The 22,175-nt window shown below is 41.4% G+C and overlaps 3 protein-coding genes across 4 annotated transcripts; 1 reads left to right on the top strand and 2 right to left on the bottom strand.

Annotated features, from left to right (window-relative positions):
• Nucleotides 1-34: 34 nt before the first annotated feature.
• On the bottom strand, nt 35-6,177 carry sf3a1 (splicing factor 3a, subunit 1). Its single transcript, XM_085293836.1, has 16 exons — nt 6,024-6,177; nt 5,818-5,896; nt 5,079-5,188; nt 4,784-4,988; nt 4,421-4,678; nt 4,248-4,322; nt 4,005-4,155; nt 3,710-3,906; nt 3,401-3,518; nt 3,005-3,312; nt 2,673-2,918; nt 2,387-2,594; nt 1,085-1,239; nt 697-798; nt 532-603; nt 35-420 (listed from the first exon to the last, which is right to left on the bottom strand). Exons 2-16 carry the CDS (start codon nt 5,863-5,865, stop codon nt 319-321), a joined length of 2,355 nt encoding a protein of 784 aa, XP_085149962.1. The 5' UTR covers nt 5,866-5,896; nt 6,024-6,177; the 3' UTR covers nt 35-318.
• On the top strand, nt 6,101-11,464 carry ccdc157 (coiled-coil domain containing 157). 2 transcript variants are annotated; one of them, XM_085293838.1, is made up of 10 exons: nt 6,101-6,439; nt 7,591-7,741; nt 8,001-8,538; nt 8,613-8,690; nt 8,813-8,982; nt 9,113-9,289; nt 9,388-9,550; nt 9,835-9,974; nt 10,116-10,180; nt 10,254-11,464. In XM_085293838.1, exons 1-10 carry the CDS (start codon nt 6,192-6,194, stop codon nt 10,483-10,485), a joined length of 1,962 nt encoding a protein of 653 aa, XP_085149964.1. In that variant the 5' UTR covers nt 6,101-6,191; the 3' UTR covers nt 10,486-11,464. The 2 variants fall into 2 exon arrangements, with proteins under 2 accessions (XP_085149964.1, XP_085149963.1); XM_085293837.1 differs by having other exon boundaries at nt 7,848-8,538.
• A 1,534-nt stretch (nt 11,465-12,998) lies between these two features.
• Nucleotides 12,999-21,187, bottom strand: slc7a4 (solute carrier family 7 member 4). Its single transcript, XM_085293835.1, has 5 exons — nt 21,065-21,187; nt 18,911-19,974; nt 18,103-18,809; nt 16,621-16,729; nt 12,999-15,057 (listed from the first exon to the last, which is right to left on the bottom strand). Exons 2-5 carry the CDS (start codon nt 19,890-19,892, stop codon nt 14,840-14,842), a joined length of 2,016 nt encoding a protein of 671 aa, XP_085149961.1. The 5' UTR covers nt 19,893-19,974; nt 21,065-21,187; the 3' UTR covers nt 12,999-14,839.
• Nucleotides 21,188-22,175: the final 988 nt, after the last annotated feature.

Genomic DNA, 22,175 nt, shown 5'->3' with positions numbered 1-22,175 from the left:
GCTAGATTTGCAAACGCAGCAGCAACAAAACCAGACCATTTAAAACTCCTTTATTTCAATGAATGAATCTCGTGGGCTCTACATGTTGTTACAAATTACCACTTAAGTTGCATCACAGAGAAGAAAAAGACTGAAGCAAAAGTGTGAAATCATGACTGCCATCCAGAGTATTATCCTTTTAACCTTTAAGGAGGACATGTTGTTTGCACACAATTGTATGAAAAATGCCATATAATGCAAACAAAAATTAATTTTATGACACAAACAACAACAAAATAAAGCAACAAAAAAATCATGTCTTCTTTCTGCAAGGATGGCTCACTTCTTTCTTCCACCTCTCTCCTTCAGTGCCAGATGAATGATCGAACCGTTGCTCATGTTGTAGTAAGCCAGTGAGTTGGAATCCTTGATGAAAATACCCTGAAAAGGAACCAAAAACAAAACAAAACAACAAATTAATAAATCAGCACTTTATATTAATTAATGCAGATGAGATCAGACATTCCAACAAAGCCATGAGCAAATCTTTACCTCATACTGCAACTTCTGTTTTCCTGCCGGCATGCCTGTAGCTTCATGGATTTTGACTTTAATGACAGACACCTGCGGAGACATTACATTTGCACATCAATAAGAATGCTGTGTGTGAGAAACGACTTAACCTTAAAGAGAGAAAACAAACCACATGTTGCATACCTGGTCTGTGACTGGGACAGTGAAATTCAGCACCTGGCCATTCAGCTTCCATTCACTCTTGTCCTGCATGTTAGGAACCTGTACTTTAACAGCCACTGGACCCTAGAGACAGGGAAAAGATTCAGACACAAAAACAGATGAAACTACATATCCATGTTCTACTAAGTAGGTTAGCTGTGTTTATCTTCAACTACCACAGCTGGAAACAAAGCCCTATATTACTACCATGTGCACAAAAAGAACTTTTCTTTTTTGCATATCTTTAAATGAATCTGATGGTCACACAAAGTCCCAATCCAGTCTACTGAACCACGAGAGTGATGTGGTAGCACTGGTAAATTATAAATGTAACGTAACACCTTTTCCACACTTTATTGATCCAACAAACCTTGTTTCTACGAAGGAACTCCTCCTCCGGAATCAGGTTATCCTCAGTCTTCATCTTCTTACTGACAGGCTCATCCTCATGAGGTGGGGGTGGGTGGATAGGTGGTGCTGGAGCAGCACTTGGTGGCTGTGGCACAGGTGGAGCAGGAACAAATGCTAGAGGAAGGGGAAAAAATAAGGTTATTTGAATTTAAATATAAAAATAAGGAAGGCTATGTATAAAAGGTTTGGTTACCAAATTACTCCAAGACAAGTAATATTTTCCCTAACAATGGTCATCTAGTTGTTTCTCATAAGCGCTTTAACCTTATAGAGTTGACGGATGCACAGGCATGTCCAGAACACATGATAGATGTAAGATACTATAGCTGCTATGGTATCTTACATCTATAGCTATAGTAGCTTACATGAGTCATGGGATTACGTGCAGACTTTAAACTATGTTCCAGTTTTTTTAAATTGTCTTGATAAGTATGATTTTATTTGACCTACTATCAATAATTTATGGTATGCTTTTGCTTGAAAATGTGATATTCTCCCCCCACACGGAAGCTGGTCATAGACATTATTAACACAATTCATCATATGGAACTGATTACCCTCTCACTGCGGCTACAGAAGGAGAAAGGAGAGAGACTTTGGGAACGATGGGATCGTTATATGTCAAGAGACTAGAAACTGATACCTCTGTGATGCAGAGGGACAGCTGCGAATTTGTTTGAATGGAACATGCACCTGTGTAATATGTAATATGTGTAAGTAAAACAAGGCGTTGTGTATTTTGGAATATGCGAACATATGTGACTGTGTTGGTTTCCCTTGCCCTCTTTAGTTCTGTATGTAAAATAAGATGAAAATCAATAAAGAGAAAGTATTAAAAAAAAGAAAAAAAGAAAATGTGATATTCTAAGGAAAGTGCTTTCAAAAATAAAAAAAATTAAATTAAAATAAAAACAAAAAAACAACACCCTACTGGTGGAAAAATATAACACATCAACCAATTAGAAAATTATATGGAGCACGTGGCATTTGGTTGCTGAGGAGAAGTTCTTGGAGCAATGGCAAAAGAAAGAACAGTGACACCGATAGCAAGATTTGAGAATTGCAAGCCAGTCTGGAGTTTAAAGGTAGTGTGTAGTCAGGAATAATCAGTGTTGCATCTTATTGTGACACCTGATTGTTTTGGAACAACTACTTACAAAACAATGCCTGAGCCATTACCTGCATTTTATCTAATTCAAGAGCAAAATCAAAAGTAGTAAAAAACAGCCACTATACCCTTGACCCTAGGGGGTTAACTTACGGGCTGGAACAACCATGGGAGGTGGTCTGGGAGCCATGATGTGAGGCGCAGAAGGCGGCATGGGAACCACGTTAATGCGGGGAGCAGGAATCATGGGCGGCATTGGGGTAATAACTTGTCCTGGTGCAAGACGCACCACAGGAGCCACAGGTGGTCTCGGAATTACAGGTACAGCAGACAAGAGAGTGGTGCGTACTGGTGGTGCCACCTGTTACATAACAACATTACGTGATAAGAAGGTACAACAAAAAGCATTCAAATGTATACAATTACAATTTTAACTTACAGAGGGTGGGCGAGGCACCACTGTGACAGGGGGACTAGGTTTAGGCAAACTGGGTGCAGAGGAGGGGATGGGTGGCTGGTGATGAATTTCACTTGGCTTGCTAGGGCCAATTTTCTCTTTAGTGTCATCTTCTCCCACCAGTCCTTTGGCCTTGTGAATGGCTTCTATCTGCTCTTGCAGGGTGATGTTGGCCTGCGCTGCCTGCTGTGTACGAGCCATGCTTCCAGAGTGCCCATCCCAGGTAACCTGAAATGCAAAAGAATACAATTATTATTGTTATTATTATTGTTAAAGACAGTTTTATAAAAGCTGCAGTTACTCAGTGTTTTTACCTTCTCCTCTGGCTTTTGGATTTCTTCTTCCCCAATCTTTTTACCGATGGCCGTCTCTTCCACACCGAAGATATCAGTACGCCTCTCAGCCAGCTGTTTCAAGCTGCTCTCGATATCCAAACCAGGAGCATAAACTTCATCCTCAGTCTGTCTGTCTCTGATGCTGCGGTCTCTTTGCTCCAGCCAGCGTGGATCTAGCAGACCGATACGCATGTGCTCTGGCATCTTACTGGCCGGGATCTTCTCACCGGTAATGGGAGAGATGAGGTACTCGTCTGGAACTGCAACTGAAGGCTGAGGCTTGGATGCTGTAATGAAAAGGTAACATTAGTTAAAAAAACAAAAACAAACAAATTGTACAAAGTAAAAACTTGCTCACATAACGAACAGTGTTACCTTTGGGGTCGTAGTCTTTGCGAATGATAACCTGATCTGGAGTTGGAGGCAGTGGAGGTGGCATGGGGGTGTCCGGTGGAAGTGGAGCCTTCATGCCATCATCCTCATCATCAGATCCCTAAAGAAAGCAGCAGGGGATGAATCGATTTTGTTACAAGATCTTAAAGTTTTCTTCTTTTTCTTTCTCCAAGCAGTGGGTTAGAAAAGATGCCATTTAATTAAAAGAAAAACATATAGTATCAAATCTATAACTGGTCAGACACAAACAGCTTGCAATCCGCAGTAATTAATTACTCCATCAGTTCTAACCTCATCCATGTCCTGTACTTGTGTGTCTTGATCAGGCTGTGAAGGCTGGCCTTCACCCCTATCCTCCCGCTCATCATCTTCACCATCGCTCTCCACTTCCATCTCTACCTCCTCACTCTCTCCAAACTTCTCATAGCGCTCCTGGATCAGGATGCGAGCACCGAGCTCCTCTGGTGTGGTAGGTGGTGGGAAGTGGCCTAAGGAATTTGAGATGCCAATAAAGATTAAATGATTGTACCAATATTTACAGGTGGGGGTTACTATTTAAAGATATAGTTACTGTGATTATAATTACCTTGTTCATTAGGCTGGAAATCCACTGTTTCGACCACTACAAAGTCATGCCAGTCAATTTGGGCATATGCAACTCGTTCTTTCTCCCTTTCCTCCTCCTCCTTCTTCCTCTCGCGCTCCTGGTACTTTGCCCATTCAACACGGTACCTTACCTGATGGTTGGACAACAGGACATATTACAACCATGGGAAAGAGCAAATGTAAACGGTTATTTTGAGAAACAGTCACTGTTAAAACAGAATACCTGGTCCATAACCTCTTTTGGGTTCTCGGCTTCCTTCTTGAGTTTGGTCAGTAAGCCTTTGGGAGGGATCAGAATCTAAAGGATTAAAGTCGAGAATCAATATAATGCTTAGAAAGTTTAGAATCACCACTTGAATAAATACACACCCAGAGAAGACCAATCTGTTAAGTCACCTTAGTATACTGCTCCACCAGCTTGGTGAAGTAATTGAAAAGGCTGTGCTGTGGTCGCAAAAAGTCAAACTGGTAGTTCCTCTGTTCCTTCTGCATGAGCTGAGTGAGAAACTGGCGCCCGTTGCGAGCAACAAACTGGGCAGTGAGCTTGACAACATCCAGGTCAAATGCTGAGATTGATGGAGGATCTGCAATGAACTCAAACTCAGGGGGAGGTTCTTTGGGGACCACTGTCTCCTGAATCACCTGTGACTGAACCTAAAAAAACATGTAAAATATTAGTCAGGGTCAAAGACTACCAGACCTTTTTTTTTTTATTAAAAAAATAAAAAATAAAGTGCAAAGTGAAGTTCAATGACTTACTTTCTGAGGAAGCTGCTGGGACTGTTGCATAGCCTGCTGCATAACTTTGGGCACAGCTGCAGATGGCTCTTGAGCTTTCCCCTCCTTAAATTCATTGACTTTGTGGCGATAGTAGGCATGGTAGGGGTCATTCGGGTTGAGGAAGTTAAACTTTGGATTGTTGATCTCATTCTGACGGATTCTTGCCTCAAATTCAGGCCCGTTCCTGTGAATTGGCAAGAATTAGTTATGCCATATACATGAAATCCAGTTACCATTACATATTTAAAAAGCTGCCACATATAAAATAACCAACCTTGCAACAAAGCTGGCTGTCTTGTCAACAATGTTTCGGACCTCGGGAGGTGGATAAATGATACCAACAATAGGTTTTGTGGCTGGCGTTTCTTCTGCTGTTGAATCATTCTGTTGCCGCAAAAGCACATTTGTTAGTTAGAATAAACCAAAGAAGGGTTAGATGAATAAATAAAAGAATAAAGTAAAAACAACAGTGGTCTACTTAACACCCACCCGATGTTAAAGCTTTTCCAACTACACCAAGTAATATTTCCCCTGCTCTACTACAATTTACAACACTCAAAGCATAGACAACATTTTGAAAAACTTTAAATTTCGCTACAGTAGTCCACACCATACGGTAAAAACTACCAAGTGCTGTGATGAAAGTGGGTCGGTGAATTTTCTACGTGAAAAAATGTGGTACAAGACACATTGATCCAAATATCCGTTTTCAATTTAGCAAGTGACAGCAAAGTCTCAGCAATTACCTTCAGGTTCGAACTGAGATTTTAGACGTCGTGTGTAGATTTACCATCACAGCTAACTACGGGCTAGCAAGGTTTAATGCTGCGACCTCAAACGTTTAGCGAAAGAAAAAGAAATAGACGCTAGCTGTTCGCTAAATTCAAAAATCAAAGAGACAGTTCAAAGTATAGAAAGACAAAAATTAACCCAGTTCACAAGTTAGCCGACAAAAAGCAAGCAGTATGTAGGCTACACTGCTGGCATTAGCTAACTAGCAGCGGTACCCTTACCTTGTTGTTAGCCTCCGGCTGAACGATTTGAACAGGCCCAGGTGGCATGGCTGCGACTTATTGTAAAACTGGAAGTAACCTGCAAACACAAAACCAACAAAAAAACCAAAACGTATTTTAAACACTACTTTTTAGCACATGCTATGTCAACAATAAAGGCTACAGGAGCTAAAAGCTTAAAATTTGCCGTGGTTAAACACACTTACTACGTCGCGCTTTCGTTGACCCAATGGAGATGAATTACTTCCGGAAATAAACCGCACAGCATTGTGGAACTTGGAGTACTTTTTTTGGACGTTGCCAAGGAGATACGGTATCAACAGACTGCACAGTGTTTTTCAGAGCTGTGTCATTTATAAAATAGTTTGTCAGACATGAGTCAGTTGCTGGGTAGTCAGGACTGTATCGAAAGCCTCCGAAAAGACCTGGTTGACCTTCAGGGAGCGATTCTGGACGTGTTTTCTCGAACCGGACCGCTCCGCTTTTCTTCCTGGAAGTTCCCGGACAAGCACTCCTGTAATCTAGACATGGTAGCTCTGCTAGAGCAGTATGACTTTGTGGATGGGGAAGATGCGTTCAATCAGCACTCCCACATTGTTTTACTGGAGTTGGTGGTTGACAGGTAATACATAACAATGACAATTTTATTATATAGCACATTTACATGAAAATTCATGTGCCTAACACAGAAAATTAAGAAACATAAAAATGTTAGATGTTTTAATATTGCTATTATTATTACATGCACAGTGAAAATAAACGCGGTTTACACTGTACAATGAAATTCTTATTTTGCCAGTGTCCCGTTGGGCCCATGCCTTGTGGATGTTTGCAAACAGACCTGTACAAATTAGTGCAGTAGCAGATAATGATAGTACAGTAACAGCCAACAGTAGTGTTGGTGTGGGAGCGGGGCAGTGCTGATTGTCTCATTCAGGAGTCCGATGGCCAACAGCTAGAAGCTACAGAGAGTATTAGTGCTTGATTTCAGGCTCCTATAGAATCTACCTGAGGGCAAAAGTGTGGAGAGGTGGTGGGTGTGTATTGTCTCTAAAAATGTTGTGAGCCCTTGGTCGTGTAAATGCCGTGTAGTGATGTGAAGGCTGCTCCTGTGATGGACTGTGCAGTTTTTATCCCACGTTGGAGATCCTTCCTGTCAGTGCAGCTTCCAGTACCACTCTGTAACTGAGGTGGTGATGATGCGCTCAACTGTACGTTGAGTTGCAAAAAAAATGCTGGAAAAAATGAGGATTTTAGTCGACATGCCACTTTCTCAGCCATCTTAGGAAGTACAGTCTTTACTGTGATTTCTTGAGAAACTTCTGGATGTTGTGAGATCTTCCTTAATGTGTGTCCCTTGGAATTTAAAGGTTTTCACCCTCTCTACCTGTCTCACAGATGTCTGCTGTGTGTATGCTGCTTTATCCTTCTCTTCACATAAAAAAATCAAGAGTTGTCGGTCTTATCTGCACTTAGGAAGAGATTATTTTGCTGACACCAAGCCACCAGTCCTGCCATTTTGTTTTCTATATGCCATCAGTGATCAGCCTAATGATTGCGGTATCATCTGTGAACTTTATAATGCTGCTGTTTGATGAATAGACATGAACAAAATCATTGGTACCCTTCTGTTGAAGGAGGAAAAACTCACACTAATCACTGAAATAACTTGAAACTGACAAAAGAAATAATCAGCAAAAATTGACATTACATTACATAAACACATAATAATTGTTAAAAAATTTTCTTTCCCTCCCTCTCTGGCTGAACAAGACTGCTGCTTCTTGTACAAAGCTCCAGTGCTTACATTGACCGACTGAGGGGCAGCCACAGGAGAGAACAAACGCCACAGAAGGGATGCCTGTCAGTTGGTCTCATAGTCACAAACTACTGGAGTAATTTAGTTCAATTTGCCAACATAAAGGTAGGCAGACTGCTTCATTTTAGTGAAGGCATAATTAAAAATAATGGCATAATGTTGCCAGTTAACTGATAGATCTCAGTGCTTTAGGTTGTCTTTCCTTTCTTAGGAGTCTGAACTCAGTAAAAGGCAGATGGAAAGAAACAGTGATGAGACAAACACTGCATCACCTGTCTCACCTCAAATGAGCTCAAGAACCAACTTTTGCAGCCGTTGCTTGTCTGCTTGGTCTTCAACGAGCACATTTGAAATTTCCCCACAGAATCTCACATCCTCCAGTCCCACCCACAGCAGTCCATGCTCTCCTGTGTTTAGCAGTCAAAACAAAAGCTGCCAGACTGTCGAATCATCACTCATTCCATGCGATGCGTGTCATCAAGTGCAAACTCTTTTGAGAAAGACAGGAGACGCTCTGGTAGACCTGCTTCAGAGCGAGGGCCTGCCCTCATCTCTGCAGCCTCTCTTAGCAGCTGTGGATGACTCTCTGGAGCTGGGACGCATGACAGCAGGCGATGTTTCCCAGTGGGCCAATGAACAGCGCAGGGACACGCGCAGGCTGGAAAAACACCTTCAAGATGTGCGCTGTACGGTGCAGCCTCTTAAAGACAGACTAGCAGCGGCAGAAGAGGAACAGAAAAGATTCAGGTCCCAGCTGGAAAGAGCACAAAAAGACTTCAATCAAGAGAAGGAAAAGCTTCAAATAAATTCAGTCCAGCTTGAATTTTCGCTGCAGAAAGCACAGAGAGTCATTAAAGAAACAGAGAAAAGGCTGCATGAGGAGCAACAGCAACATAAGAGGGGTGAGTGAAATTGTGAATAAACATGATGAGAATTCACTGGAATCACTTTTCTACTTTCACATTTTTGAACACAGACACTATGTCCTTGGAAGAGATGAATTTCAAACTGAAGGAGGAAATAGCATTGCAGCAAAATACCTTAAAAGCACTGGGTAAGACACGCACCTAAGATTAATCTACAACCTTTCTTTCATTTAAAAAAAAAGAAAGTATGTTTTGCAGAACACACACAAAATACATATTTATGCAGGCTAAGCATTTTTTTGTGTGTTAGAACATGAAAAGAAAGGACTGCAGGAGAGTCTGAACACCTTACAAATAGAGGAAGAGGCCTGTTCTAAACTGCAGCACAGGATCCAGCAGTTAGAGAGTCAGATCTCCGACATTCAGCTCCTGCTTGATAAGGAGAAAGCCAAGTACCAGAGTGCCTGCCGTCAGCAAGAGGTCAGCATCACAGCAAGCACCTGATTATTAGTTGTTTTCAACTGGGCACTGTGACAGACTCGCTTATGTGTGAGTCACACAGCAGTAATCAAATAGATTCATACATGTGTTGTTTGGTTGTGAAATCCAGTCAATGCAGGCAAAGCAGAAGTCTTTGTTAGAGAGAGTCGACGCTCTCGACGAAGAGTGTGAAGAGCTGCAGAAGCAGCTGGGGGAGAGAGATGAGAGGCAGATCGGCCTACAGAGTCAGCTGCAACAGATGTCAGAGGAGAAGGAAGAACTGCGGGCTCAGCTCACTCAACAGCAGGTAGATCAGAGCTTTTAAATGCACTTTACCCATAGTAATACCCAAAGAAGACATGTTTTAACCAAGTAGTATATGCTCCTATATTTTTTCCCCATCAGGACCTGTGTTTGAAGCTCCAAAATGAGAAACAGACCCTACAAAAACACACAGATGAGCTAAACAACTGTGTGGATGAGTTGAAGGAATATGTGCAAGCTTTGAGAGAGAGGGAGAGGCTGTTGGTGGCTTTCCCAGAGCTCAGCCCACTGGCTCAACCACAGAGTAGGCCGCTATGAATCACCTACTAACTAACATTACCTGTGTGTATTCAAATAAATGTGGCTTTGCACCTGTCAAGCACTAGTTGACTGCGGCTATTAATACTTCAGAAAGCACAGAGTGCTAGTTTGACAGACTTGGAATTATAAGATCACAAAAATGACCCAGTGCATTTGCAGATGAAAGAGACAGTAAATCGGAAAAATCAGTGCACATTAAAGTATTGCTCTTGTCTTCAATCTTGTCATTTTTAAGGAATATTTCTCATTTTATTCCATGTAAAAAAGGTACAGGAAATGTGCTTCTGGATATGCAGCAGCAACTGCAAGCAAATAGCATTCGTATAAATGTTTTGGAGCAGGAAAATTCCACCCTTCTTAGAAGTCTGGAGAAACTGGGAGAAAGAGCACAACATAATGCAAGCAGGGTAAGTCATTAGGTAGGATTCTTGTGATGCTACATAAATAGAAAACACGTGAATAGACGTATATCATGGATGAATAAACAACTTCAAACAGGGTTTTGTGGTTGTTTATTGCTGAACATCATATATATGCATTTTTAACAGGAAGCCTCCACTCAGCAGACACACACTGCTTCTCTGCCCAGCACACCAACGGAAAAACGTCCAGCGTAAGTATTCTGCTCTTTAGATTAGTCTGAGTGATACTGTGCATCCATTGTTGCCTTCTTCTTTGCTCCACAGGCAGAGCAGTGATGCAGCAAGGCTGGGGTACGTTAACAGAGGAAAGGAAGCAGGAGGAGGAGAGAGTGGTGTGGAGTCAGAGGATCGTGTATCCACCTCCCCCTCGTCCATACAAATCCACCTTCAAACACTCCACCTCAACACAGCGTGCACTGCTGCTAAAAGCCCTGCAAAAGTACACAGCCCTTCTCAACTTTATCACTCCCGGGCCTGGAATCAGAGGAAAAAATGAAACAGTGGAGGTGTGAGCAGAAGCTGTTTTTGCAAGCAATATACCTCGTTAAGAATTACTGGCAACAACTACAAGTGCCTAATTTTCTTTCTACGTAAATTCTGTTTTTTTGAGTTTGTGTGATTACATATTGTCATTATGTACAGTTATGGCAGTTAATATTACAGTTAAGATGGATTGCTCCATAATAAACACATTATTAATAAAGACTGTTTTTCACCGCTGTTAAAATAGGGCAGTTATGGCCCCTGCATATTAGGTTTCATGAAATGTGATATGCTTTCTCAAACAAGCCTGGATGTATCTGAATGGATAGCCTTCCCTCCGGATTGATCACATGGTTCTAAGTAAATAGGTAAAGTACCTTGAACGTCACAGAGACAGATGTCAGTGTCATTGTTTATGTGCTTGCTGACAAGGATGTGGGAGTTTCCAGGGAAACACAAGTGCTTGCTGGTTTCACTGAATCCCTTCTGACCTTCAGGTCAGTCCCTGCAGTGTAAGCTTTCAGTAAAATTGAATTGAATAAACAATCGTGTTAGTATAAACACTGACCTTTTACCAGTTTTACCTGAATGGACACATGACCTGTCATTTCAGTCACTTCACAGACAGCATGTGACCTGAAGGTTAATCCCTAATTGGCTTAACTATAGCTGTGTAATCAAGCATATAATTTAAGGTAATTTTAAGCACTTTCAACCAGTGCCATAGATGTCACTGAAAGTCATCTCTAATGCTATGCTTGACTAAACATTTCATTCTTATGAAGAAAGATATTTTGTCATTCCAATGAGCAGTTTGCCATGAATAAATATAAACTATTGTTTATTTAGCTAGTATATACATATGTAAAAAACAACAACAACAACAACAACTTCAATGTGCCTCTATGATCTAATGGAAAATTTGTGCTTCACCTCATTTAACCTCAGTGTACTGTTGGTGTGTAGCTGTGACTTTCTTGAATAAAGAATGAGTTTGTAGTTTTGAAAACAAACTAAATGTGAATTGTGTTCAATGTCACGATGCAGTCTGTCTTCATTATCAGGCTGGTGCCCACATGACTGCAAGAACTGAGCTCCCTATGGCTGAACAGCCAAAGATTATATCAATATCAAGATTATATAGTGACGAAACGTTTCTCCCACAAAACGCTACGTCCAGATGAACAGAATCAACTTTTGGAGATCCACCGTAGCATAGTTAGAAACCATTTGTAGGCTTAGGTTCTTCCCCAAATTGTTTATGCTTTGATTTTTCCTCCATTTCATAAACAATCATGTCAGTATTGCTTACTGATGTAATTGTAGTTCTTATCTTGTGCTTTTGGCTGGACACAAGCATTCATTGGCATTAGTCATACCCACTTGCCTGGTTCACCTCAGATCACACTCAGTTCATTAAACCTAAATCTCACTCTTCAAGTTCATTTCCTGTTTCTGTTGGCGTGCCCCAGGGTTCGGTATTGGGGCCTCTTTTATTGATTATTTACATGCTTACATTCTGTCACATATTTCGGAAATACAATATTAACTTTCACTGCTGCGCAGATGACACTGAGCTGTATATTTCTTCCAAACCCAATTTCACCCTTCCACCCATCTCACTTTGTGACTTCCTCATGGAGGTTAAAACATGATTCTCCACCAATTTTCTCAAACTCAATAGTAATAAAACTGAAGATCCACTCATCAGCACAGCTTCCACTCTAACCAAATCCCACAAGTTTTCCATTAATATTGACAACTCTTCCACAAGTACCTCGACAGCACTTTGTCATTTCAGTCTCTTATTAATCACATCACCCGGTCTACTTACTTCCACTTACGCAACATCAGTCGTCTCCGTCCTTTCCTCACCCCACATGCTGCTGCTGTCCTTGTCCATAGCCTTGTCACTTCTCGAGTTGATTACTGGAATTCTCTTCTCTTTGGTGTCCCTAACAAATCTCTTCACAAACTCCAACTCCTCCAGAATTCTGCAGCCCGGATCATAACTTGCACACCATCCAGAAAGCACATCAACCTGTTCTTCGACAGCTTCACTGGCTGCCTGTAGATTCTCTTTCTAAATATTGCTTTTCACTTTCAAATGTATCCATAACCTGGCCCCACTCGTTCCCTTAGGTCTTCATCCGCCATTCACCTTATTGTTCCCTCTGCCTGTTTCACCACTATGGGGAACAGAGATTTCAGCCACTCTGCTTCCCAACTTTGGAATTCATATCCTCCGGAATACTGACTCTCTTCTCTTATTCAAGTCAAAAATCAAAACCCTGAATAGATGTTTAAACCCTCATCTGTTGAAACTAGCCTACTCTTTTTAACATTGACTGCAATTGTTGTATAATACCTGTTTATCCTTTTACTGTTTATCTTGTATGCTCTGTACAGTGACCTTGGGTTTTAGAAAGGCGGCTACAAATAAAATGTATTATTATGATTATTATAAACAACAAAAGGATGTGAATACTACATGGATGTGATTCTCTAAGAGACTGAAATCAAACTCTGCACAGTATTTTTTTTTTTTGTAAATGCTGCTTCAAAACATTTATTTTTTAGTCTTTTGCATTTTACATAGACATTCACCACAACAGACTTGATAAGAAGAAGATTTGAGACTTGTGCAGAGAACAGAGTACAATACTACTCAGAAGTAAGAAAAGATTTGGACCATTTATAACTGTGAGAACGTTCAGCTTAAAAAAGCACCACAGTATGAATATCTATTACCGGGCTGACATTAAAAGCAGAACACTGACACAAAATTACAAGACAGTAGATTGCAAACTGTGCAAAGTTGTACAAAATTCTCTTGAACCTGACTCCTTTTTTAAAACTATGCCAAATGCCTCCTAGTGTACATTCTTACCTATGTTTGTGTTTTGGTTTAATAATTCAAAGCATGGTGTGCAGTATAACAGTTTCTCTCCATCAGACAAATAAATAACTGAACCATTCAGACTGAGCGTTTTCGCTTTGGACATCAGTATACATTGACTACAACATGTTTAAGGCCATTGGTTTCTTGTGTAACACATGCAAACATAAACTGAAAAGAATAAAATCAGAATAAACTTGTTTTTTTAAATACACAGAGTAACATATGTGATTGAGAAATAAAAGCTCACTTAAATTCAATTATTGACACAAGTGTAAACTGTGGGAATGCTATCCATCTGATGTGAGCGCTCTCACATATGCGACTTTCCCTAATCTAGGTCAAGCTGCAGACTGGCGACAGGGACCGCAGTAAATCTGCCGGGATTATGGAGGCCCTCGGGGGAGTGGTGCAGATCCCAATTTAACGTAACGACCAGTGACTGCAGTATTTGTGTGTGAAGACTCCCGTTTGATAGGTTTCCACTGATATTAATATATCGACATTTTCCCAGCTTGTCTCAACAATCGGTGTGCTTTGTTACATAATCTCATGCTGACAGGGGGAGAAGTGAAAGGGGCTGCTGACTAAAAGGTGGATGAGAAAAAGACTCAGAGTGCAAGATCAGTGACACGAAAGAAAGAAGTGGGTCATGGGATGAGATTTAGGAGATTTAACAGAACAACTGAAGTGTTCAACCAGCTAATTACTGATTATAGACCAATAGAAGTACATGCAAAATTTATGAGTGACACACAAAAATAACAGAGACAAGAATGGCTAAGCTAATGTAAAATAATAGTATAAATAGTAAAAATCGAAAAATAAATACATAGAATATTACTTATATTATAGGATTAAATACTTTGTCCTAAAGAAAAATACTTGGGGAAGTCTATATATTACCAAATAGCAAAAGCCGGTTCTGGGGAGAAGAATCTCAATCTGATAAAGGAAAAAACTGAACTCTGTGCTTTTCTTTGTTCAAATTACAACAAACAGGAAACAATGCATTAACTGAATTAAATGATATTCTACTTTGTTAGCAAAAAGAAGAGACATTGGTTTTGCACCTCCACTGCTGTGGTAACATTAAAAAAAACAAAAAAACAACTCCACTGTTTGTCACAAAGAAAGCACCAAATATGTGGAATCTGACAAACTGGCAAGGTTGCAAGAAAAGAGCTGGTCTTAGGGCATGTAACACAATTTTGATGCTTAATGTTTGCAGGACAGTAATAAAGCTCTCTACTGTACATTTGAAAATTACAAGATATACAAATAGGCTTCACAATAAGACAGAAGGAGTGCATCCCCCAGACTGTGGTGTGCATACATTTGCAGAGCAACGAGTATAGCCTGTCACGTGCTAAAGGGAGTGAGATGCAGATAGTACACTAGTTATAGTACAGCATATGACTGGGCGACAACACACCGGGCAGTTTTAATGATTACGACTGGTCACACATTATCTCTTTCTGTTGCACTCCTCGGCTGCTGAGGCAGCGGGGCTGTCGATGTGGTGCGCTGAGGTGTCCAGCTGACTATCGGGCTGAACGGACTGCACTGTCTCTACCAGGCTGCCGCTGGGTAGCACCACATAGCGTGCGGCCATGTCTTTGGGCTGCAGCTCCCGTATTCCCTCCTTGCTGTGCCAGATCCCGTAACCGAAATACACAAAAAGACCTGCGCGAGAGACAAAATGGAAAAAAAGCTAGAGCAAGAATTTGACTCTACATAACAGCACACAGCTACAAAATGGCTCTTTTTTTGTCCTTGTGTTTGATGCAGAAGATGAAGGTGTACGTATGAGAGAAATTTATTATTTAATCTACTTGAGTGTAGCCAATCTACTAGATGTGACATTGTAGTTATCGTCCATCTTAGATGGCCAGGCTTGCTTATAGGACTGCTGATGGCAAAATGGCATTTTAAGACAAATACTACAGTCAGCATGCTAATGTACGCTCAAATGCAAAGCCTGCAGGTTGTTACATTCAAAGTCGTCACATCAGTGACTGTATAAAAGATCTGAAAGTTTACTGTATAAAGGTTTACAATCATTTGGCCACATAAGTGATTGTTAGCAATGCTCTGTGCAGTTAACACCACACAGAGCTAAAGTTAATGCAACTATTATTAGTTTTGAGGGGTAGCTTTCACTTAGTTTTTAATGCACTTGCAACTTCTGATTGTGAAAAATGAGGCCAGTTCAGAAATGTCGAGAACTGCAGTTTCTCAAATGGCCACTTGAGGCTAGCTCTCCTTTGAGTAAAGTATGCCAATCTCCTTAGAGACCTATTATCAACAGCCAAAAAGATTGTGTTTACAGCCTGTTACAGTCTCTGTAGCAATTTTTGTATAACTTTGTATAACACGCAATGACACACAAATCAATTTACAAGTTTTGTGTAATGTGTTCTTTTTCTGGACAAAGCATAAAAATGAGATACTGTTTAAGTGATCAAACTTAGAAATTCTGCAGGGATTCAAATAAGTATTTCTCCAACTGTAAGTAAAGGGAGCGGATTGAAAAGTTGACTTCTGCCATTCTGCTTTTCCTCTGATGTAATAGTTACATCAGTGAACCAGTAATGATAAATAGCCTAATATTATGAATAGTACTTTAGCAAAAGAGTACTTTTGAGTTAAATTAAAAAAAAATAAAATAACACTCCATAATTACATTATGGGAGATAAGTATCCATTCCTGCCTCAAGGGAGTGAGAATTTAGCCAGAAGCCCTGTCAACAGTAATATCCCACATGTGTGTATCTTGTTAACTTGCAACAGTGTGACAGGGAAGTTTAAACAGTTTAGTGGCCCAGAGAAGCCTTAAGCTAATACAGCTAATTACGCTTCCCAAGTGATTCCCACTGACAGACGGACATCAAAAAGCTGTTTGTCCAGCGCCTACATCTGCAGAGGACTGATAATAAAAGGTTTTCTGCTTCCTAAGAGAACAGAAGATCTTTTATTACCAGCCTTTTATTGTAAAACTTGGGTAGGTTACATTAAGTTCACCTGAAACAAAAGGCAGATGTTTTATGGTAGCGTATTCAAACTACTTCCTGAGATAACACAGACGGCCACTGTTTGTGCGGATAGATAGTTGCATGAGCCGGCTGTGTAAAAGTAAATCTATTTGCCCAAAGTTTAAGTTGGGCAAAAATATATATTTTTGGAGGAATATACTGAAATCTTTTAGTGGCCCCAATATTTTCTGCATAAGTTCTGATGTCCTCTTACCTATGGCAATCCACACAGTGAATCGAATCCAGGTTAGAAGGCTGAGCTTCATCATGAGGAATACATTAAAGAGGATACTGGCACCTGGAGTCAATGGAACCAGAGGTACCTATATAAAAATAAACACTCTGTCAGTCTCTAAGCAGTACAGTTTTTCCTTCTTTTTACAGTTTTTTCTGATTGCTTAAGCACATTTTTTGTAACTATTGGCTAATTTTGCAAAACTCTTCACACAAATAAGAAAACCTGTCACCCAATAATCAAAACATTGTAGTTCTCTTGCAAAAGCAAACACAGCTAGATTAACTCTTCACACCTTCGTAAAAATGGTGTTTCCGTATCAAACAGTACACACAAGCCATCATCTACTAAGCACACAATGCGCCAACTGCACACTGATGGTATGAATACAAAACACATCTGGCTTTTGCTTTCTCTGTGCACAAGGTAGGCTATGTCAGTTTGAGCTCATACTTCTGTCATAGATCCATAAGCATAGAGGGATCCAAACTTCAAGTACTGGTGTTTATTCAAACACATCAAAACAAACACAAGTGTTTATTTCCAAGTATAGGATTATTTGCAATCGCCATAATGACTATATGGGTTACTTGGTCTGCAGTGAACATGCTTCCTCTGCCCCCAGCATCTGGTCATCTAGCAATTCTGTAAAGTAACAATTTCAGTATTTTTACATCAATGGTATTGGTGTGTTTCTCATTGGCATATGGCAGTGCTACAAATCTTTGTGCGAAGTGACTGTACTAACCGATTCTCATTTCAAGATGTCCCTATGGTACTTGCTACAGTGTAGCGGCTCGAGTTAGGCTGGACCCGTTGGCCAGCTACCCTCAGGGTCATTCCACGGTTGATTACATGGTCCACTATTGTAGCTCTGATGTCATCAGCAATTCTATTTCTTACTCTTCCTACCCTTCCTCTCCCCCCTCCTCATCTTCCTCTCCCCCCTCCTCGTCTTCCTCTTGCTCCTCCTTGTCCTTGTCGTCCTCTTCGTCCTACTTCTTCACCTCCACGTCCTCTTCTTCGGCCTCCTCTACTTCTCACTCTTTCTGCTCCCTCCATTGTACTCCGCACACACAGCTTACCTGTATTGTAGTGCTTAGGCTGATTGCAAAGTGAACTAATTATCTAAAAAAGTTTTCACATGTGAAAGTGTGCCAGACAGTTGGCAAATTAGTGTTAATGATAGCCATACATGTGTATACTTTTGCTAGGAGTGTGTTGGAAATTTGGTAATTGAGTGTTGTGCAGTGAATTGTGCCTACAGTTTTGCAAAGTGTGTGTTACAAAATTGCAAACTGAGTGCAAAGCAGTTTTTGAGCTTTTAGTTTTGCAAACTCAGTGAGTGGTTTTGCTATAAGTCTGAATAGTTTTAGAGATTGTGCTACAGGAATCACAGTTAGGGTTTAAGCATTCAGAAAAAACTGTAATATAGACTTGAGAATGTCTATAAAAGCTCACCTGGAATGTTTTGTTGTTTCTTTGTGGCTCATGGACCCATATAATAGCAAGGCTGAGAATGTAGGCTAAGCTAAAAATCACCAGAAGCATTGTGAAGCTCCACAATGGCAGCTGCAGCTGTTTCTTTCCAAATTCTAGCACAACACAGAGGGACACCGAGCTCACTATCAAAGTGAGCACACAGAAGGCCACCACTTCACCGGGCTCACAGTCCCCCAGCAGCCTGTCCAGGTACGGCTCCCAGCACGCCTTCAGCTGCCCCACGCCACGCCTCTCTTTTTGCTTCTGCCTTTCTACCAACTGGAGTTTGTCTGAGAAGGACTCGTACTGCTTTGGCTCCTCGCTGTCCTCAGATATGGTCTGAGATTCCAAGGGGGCAGGAGAAGGCTCGTTGTTGGGGATAGGAGATGTAGAAGGCGTTCCCTTGGAGCTGGTTTTCTCGGGCTGGAAGCGCAGCACGATAACACTCGCTGCCACGAAGGTGTAAGCCAGGAGAGTTCCGATGGACAAGAACTGAACCAAGGCCTCCAGGTCAAAGATGAGAGCCATGGTGGCCATGAGGATTCCAAACACCAGAATAGCATTAACAGGAACCTTGGTGATGGGATTGACTCTTGCAAAAATGGAGAAGAACAATCCGTCCTCTGCCATGGCATACACAATCCGAGGGAGGGAGAAGAGATTACAGAGCAGCACAGTGTTCATGGCTAGAAAGTGGAACAAAGAGGACACAAGTCAAAATATGGCACTGATAAATCAATACACCTGGTAAACACAATGCACCAACAAGCATTTAAATCAAACTCACCACATATGGAACCGACTGCCACAACAATTCCAGCCCAACTATAACCACGGCGGAAAAAGGCATCTGCCAGAGCCGAGTTGGGGTCCAGTGTATGCCAGGGTACCATCAGCGTAAGCACTGTGGAGACCAGGATGTAGGCTGTTGCTGCCAATCCAAGGGAGATAGCAGTGGCGATAGGAACGGCCTTCTGTGGATTCTTTGCCTCCTCACTTGAGGAAGCAATTACATCAAAGCCCACAAATGCATAGAAACATGTAGCCGAACCTGCCAGTATTCCCGACATGCCGTAAGGTGCAAAGCCCCCTTGCTCCTGGCTCCAATTGGCTGGCTCAGCGAGCACAAAGCCAAAGACCAGGATGAAAACAATAACCCCCATACTAACGGTGGAGAAGATGTGGTTGAGGTAAGAGGACACTTGGACACCAAAGGAAATGAAAAATGAGGCAACCACCAGAATTCCTGCCGCGAGCAGGTCAGGGTAATGCGCGAGGAAGGGAACGTTCCACTGCATAATGTGCGTCTCTGTGAAATTCTGGATGGCGTGGTTAAAAATTGAGTCTAGATAGCCGCTCCAGGCACGAGCCACCGCAGCCCCACCGATCATGTTCTCCAGAATCACATTCCAGCCAATGAGAAAGGCCCACAACTCCCCCACAGAGACATAAGTAAACATGTAGGCGGATCCCGTTTTGGGGATGCGCGCTCCGAACTCAGCGTAGCAAAAGGCAGCCAATAAGGAAGCTATACCTGCGAAGACGAAAGATATGATGACAGCGGGCCCGGCTGTGTCTTTGGCCACCGTTCCTGTCAGAACATACAAGCCAGAGCCCACCATTCCACCGACACCCATCAGTGTCAGGTCCAGGGTGGAGAGGCAGCGTTTGAGGGACGTGGCCATCATGTCATCTTCTAGTGTCTTGAGGCGGTTCAGTTTCTGACAAAGGCGCACCGCTGGCGCACAGCCTCTCGGACAGGTTGCCATAGCTAAAGGGTTAGGCAGGCCAGCTGGGCAGGATAGTGGCGCAGCAGTCACACTGGATCCATTACCTGCTTATGAAGAGGACCTGTAAAAAAGCAATTTGCATTTTGTGACTAAATATGTATTTTTCACAAATCAGCTGATGCATACTATGTGTGCAATGCCACTTTGGACGCAAAGTTCTCTTTCAAGCTGTACCTTTAAAGAAATGATGTCCATGTCCTTGAAAAATATTATCTATAGAGATTTTTAAGGTCCTGCATTTACATTTGACAATATCTTCATTTATACAGCTTAAAATCATAACATATCTGAATATAGGTCCTGCTCCCAATCACAGAAGGGTCATAGAGATACTGGACAAAAAAAAAGTTACATACATGAAGTCAAACTTCAGTTTCTTACATTTTTATACACAACATTTTGTCACCCTATGCTCTACAATAAAAACAAAATGCTTTAGATCTCATACCAGCTGATAACCAGGATCACCAGCCAGATGTTTGTAATATCTTTAAATCTTTACCTTTTAATTTACTTTCATGTTTTTCTCCTTTAAACCAAGAGTCTATAGTGAGTGGCACTACCCTCTTAACACGGTGGGCCAGTCCACGTCATCTAAAAGGTATCACTGATGTGTAAAATTACAACATCAAACAGAGTTGGAAAAGAGAGCAAGAAAAAAAATTTACAGATTATTTTGATATATTTAGTCTTTGTTTCAGTACTTCCAGATATTTCTCCTATCGCTCTGGGCGGTGCAACATCCGACTCCTGGCCTCGATCGGCATATGGCGACAACAGGATGCCTCCATTATAATTACGTAACGCTTTATTCCCCTCTACAAATAAGACCGCTGTCTACTACAACCACAGCCGTTTACATTACACGTATAAAAGCGTGCTTATCCACCATCAAATAACAGAAATAAGATCAGGCGGATGATTGAATGTGCGTCCTTTTAAATGCCAAATTAATAATTTAGAACAAAATGGAAACGCAGGCAGAGAGAGGATCACACCAGTGCATCGCCCTGCCTCTCTCCTGGATGTGGACGAAATGCGGCGCTACATCACACTTTCCACAGATAGGTGTGAGTTTCTGATCCACGCTTCGTTTGTAATGATAAACGACCGCAATGCCATTTAAAAAAAAAAGTCAACGATTGCTTTACCGTCGCTGTTCAAGATGCGTCATCGGTGCTGCTGCGGGTCCTGAGCTGTGGCGAGTTACCGGCGTACATCGTCTGGTGATGGAGCAGAAGGTGCACAGTCGAATAAAACTAACATGCACTGCCCTGACTGCTTCTTAAAGGCGCAGCTCCAGCTGAAAGGGGTTCCCCGCTGGGCTCCACCCATTTTTCAATCCACAGGGTTCCCGGGGGGGTGGGGGTCCCTATGGTTACATGACAGATAAATTTACTATGTGCATGTATGTAGCCAGTGTTAGATTATAATATTATTTTATGCCATGTTATACCCCTAATTAAAGATTGTGAATTATTATGTAGTTTTAGTTTGCATTATTCTCCTGAATTAGAAGAAGCTGATAACTATTACATTAGTTAAACTGATTTGCATTACATTAAACTGCTGACTTGTTGTGAATGAATGATATTGTTTTATGATGCATTATACTGCTGAGTTATAAGAAATCTAATTTGTCTGAGTAGAAGAGAACAGAGTGTGCTGGAGTTTTCTGCCCCATTTCAGCAGGAGCAGATAAACAGGGAGCCAAGGTCGTAGCTTAGGCGCTGTGTGAGAGAAAGCATGTGAATGTTTAGGCTTTGTATGATAAGGTGGAGGCACCAGAGGCTATAAAAGTTTGAGCAATGCTCCACCATTTTGAGATTTTGAGGCTGTCTGCATCAGTGTCCATCTCCCACGCGTGTGTTCATTAAAATCATCGTTTGACTCAACCCGGCCGGACCAGTGTTGTTATTGTGGTTTTTTCTCTTGTCTCCATCCCCAATATTTTGAACCTTAACACCAGTAAAACACAACTGAAAAAGCTGAAAATTCAAATAAAACTGTATGATTAAGCGTCTGATCCATGAGAATGGGGGAACTGGAAATAAAGGAAAAAACTGGGGGTATCGTCCCTATTCTGGTATCTTTTTTTCCTTTTGAGCTCCTCTCAAAATGTGTGTATCATTTTTTGTTTGCGTAGGCATTTTTTGTTGTTGTTGCCTGTATACAGTTTGTTACCATGGTCGCATACTGAGTGTGTAGTTAACATTAAAATGAAACCTTGATACAGCATCATAACATGATGGATGATAGTTG

Source organism: Mchenga conophoros, linkage group LG12, assembly GCF_057382185.1.
Source record: "Mchenga conophoros isolate Kocher_MC1m ecotype Shallow Benthic linkage group LG12, M_conophoros_male_GT1.1, whole genome shotgun sequence".
NCBI lineage: Eukaryota > Metazoa > Chordata > Actinopteri > Cichliformes > Cichlidae > Mchenga > Mchenga conophoros.
Note: the sequence above shows the minus strand (reverse complement) of the source record. Positions and strands in the feature narration are given on the sequence as shown.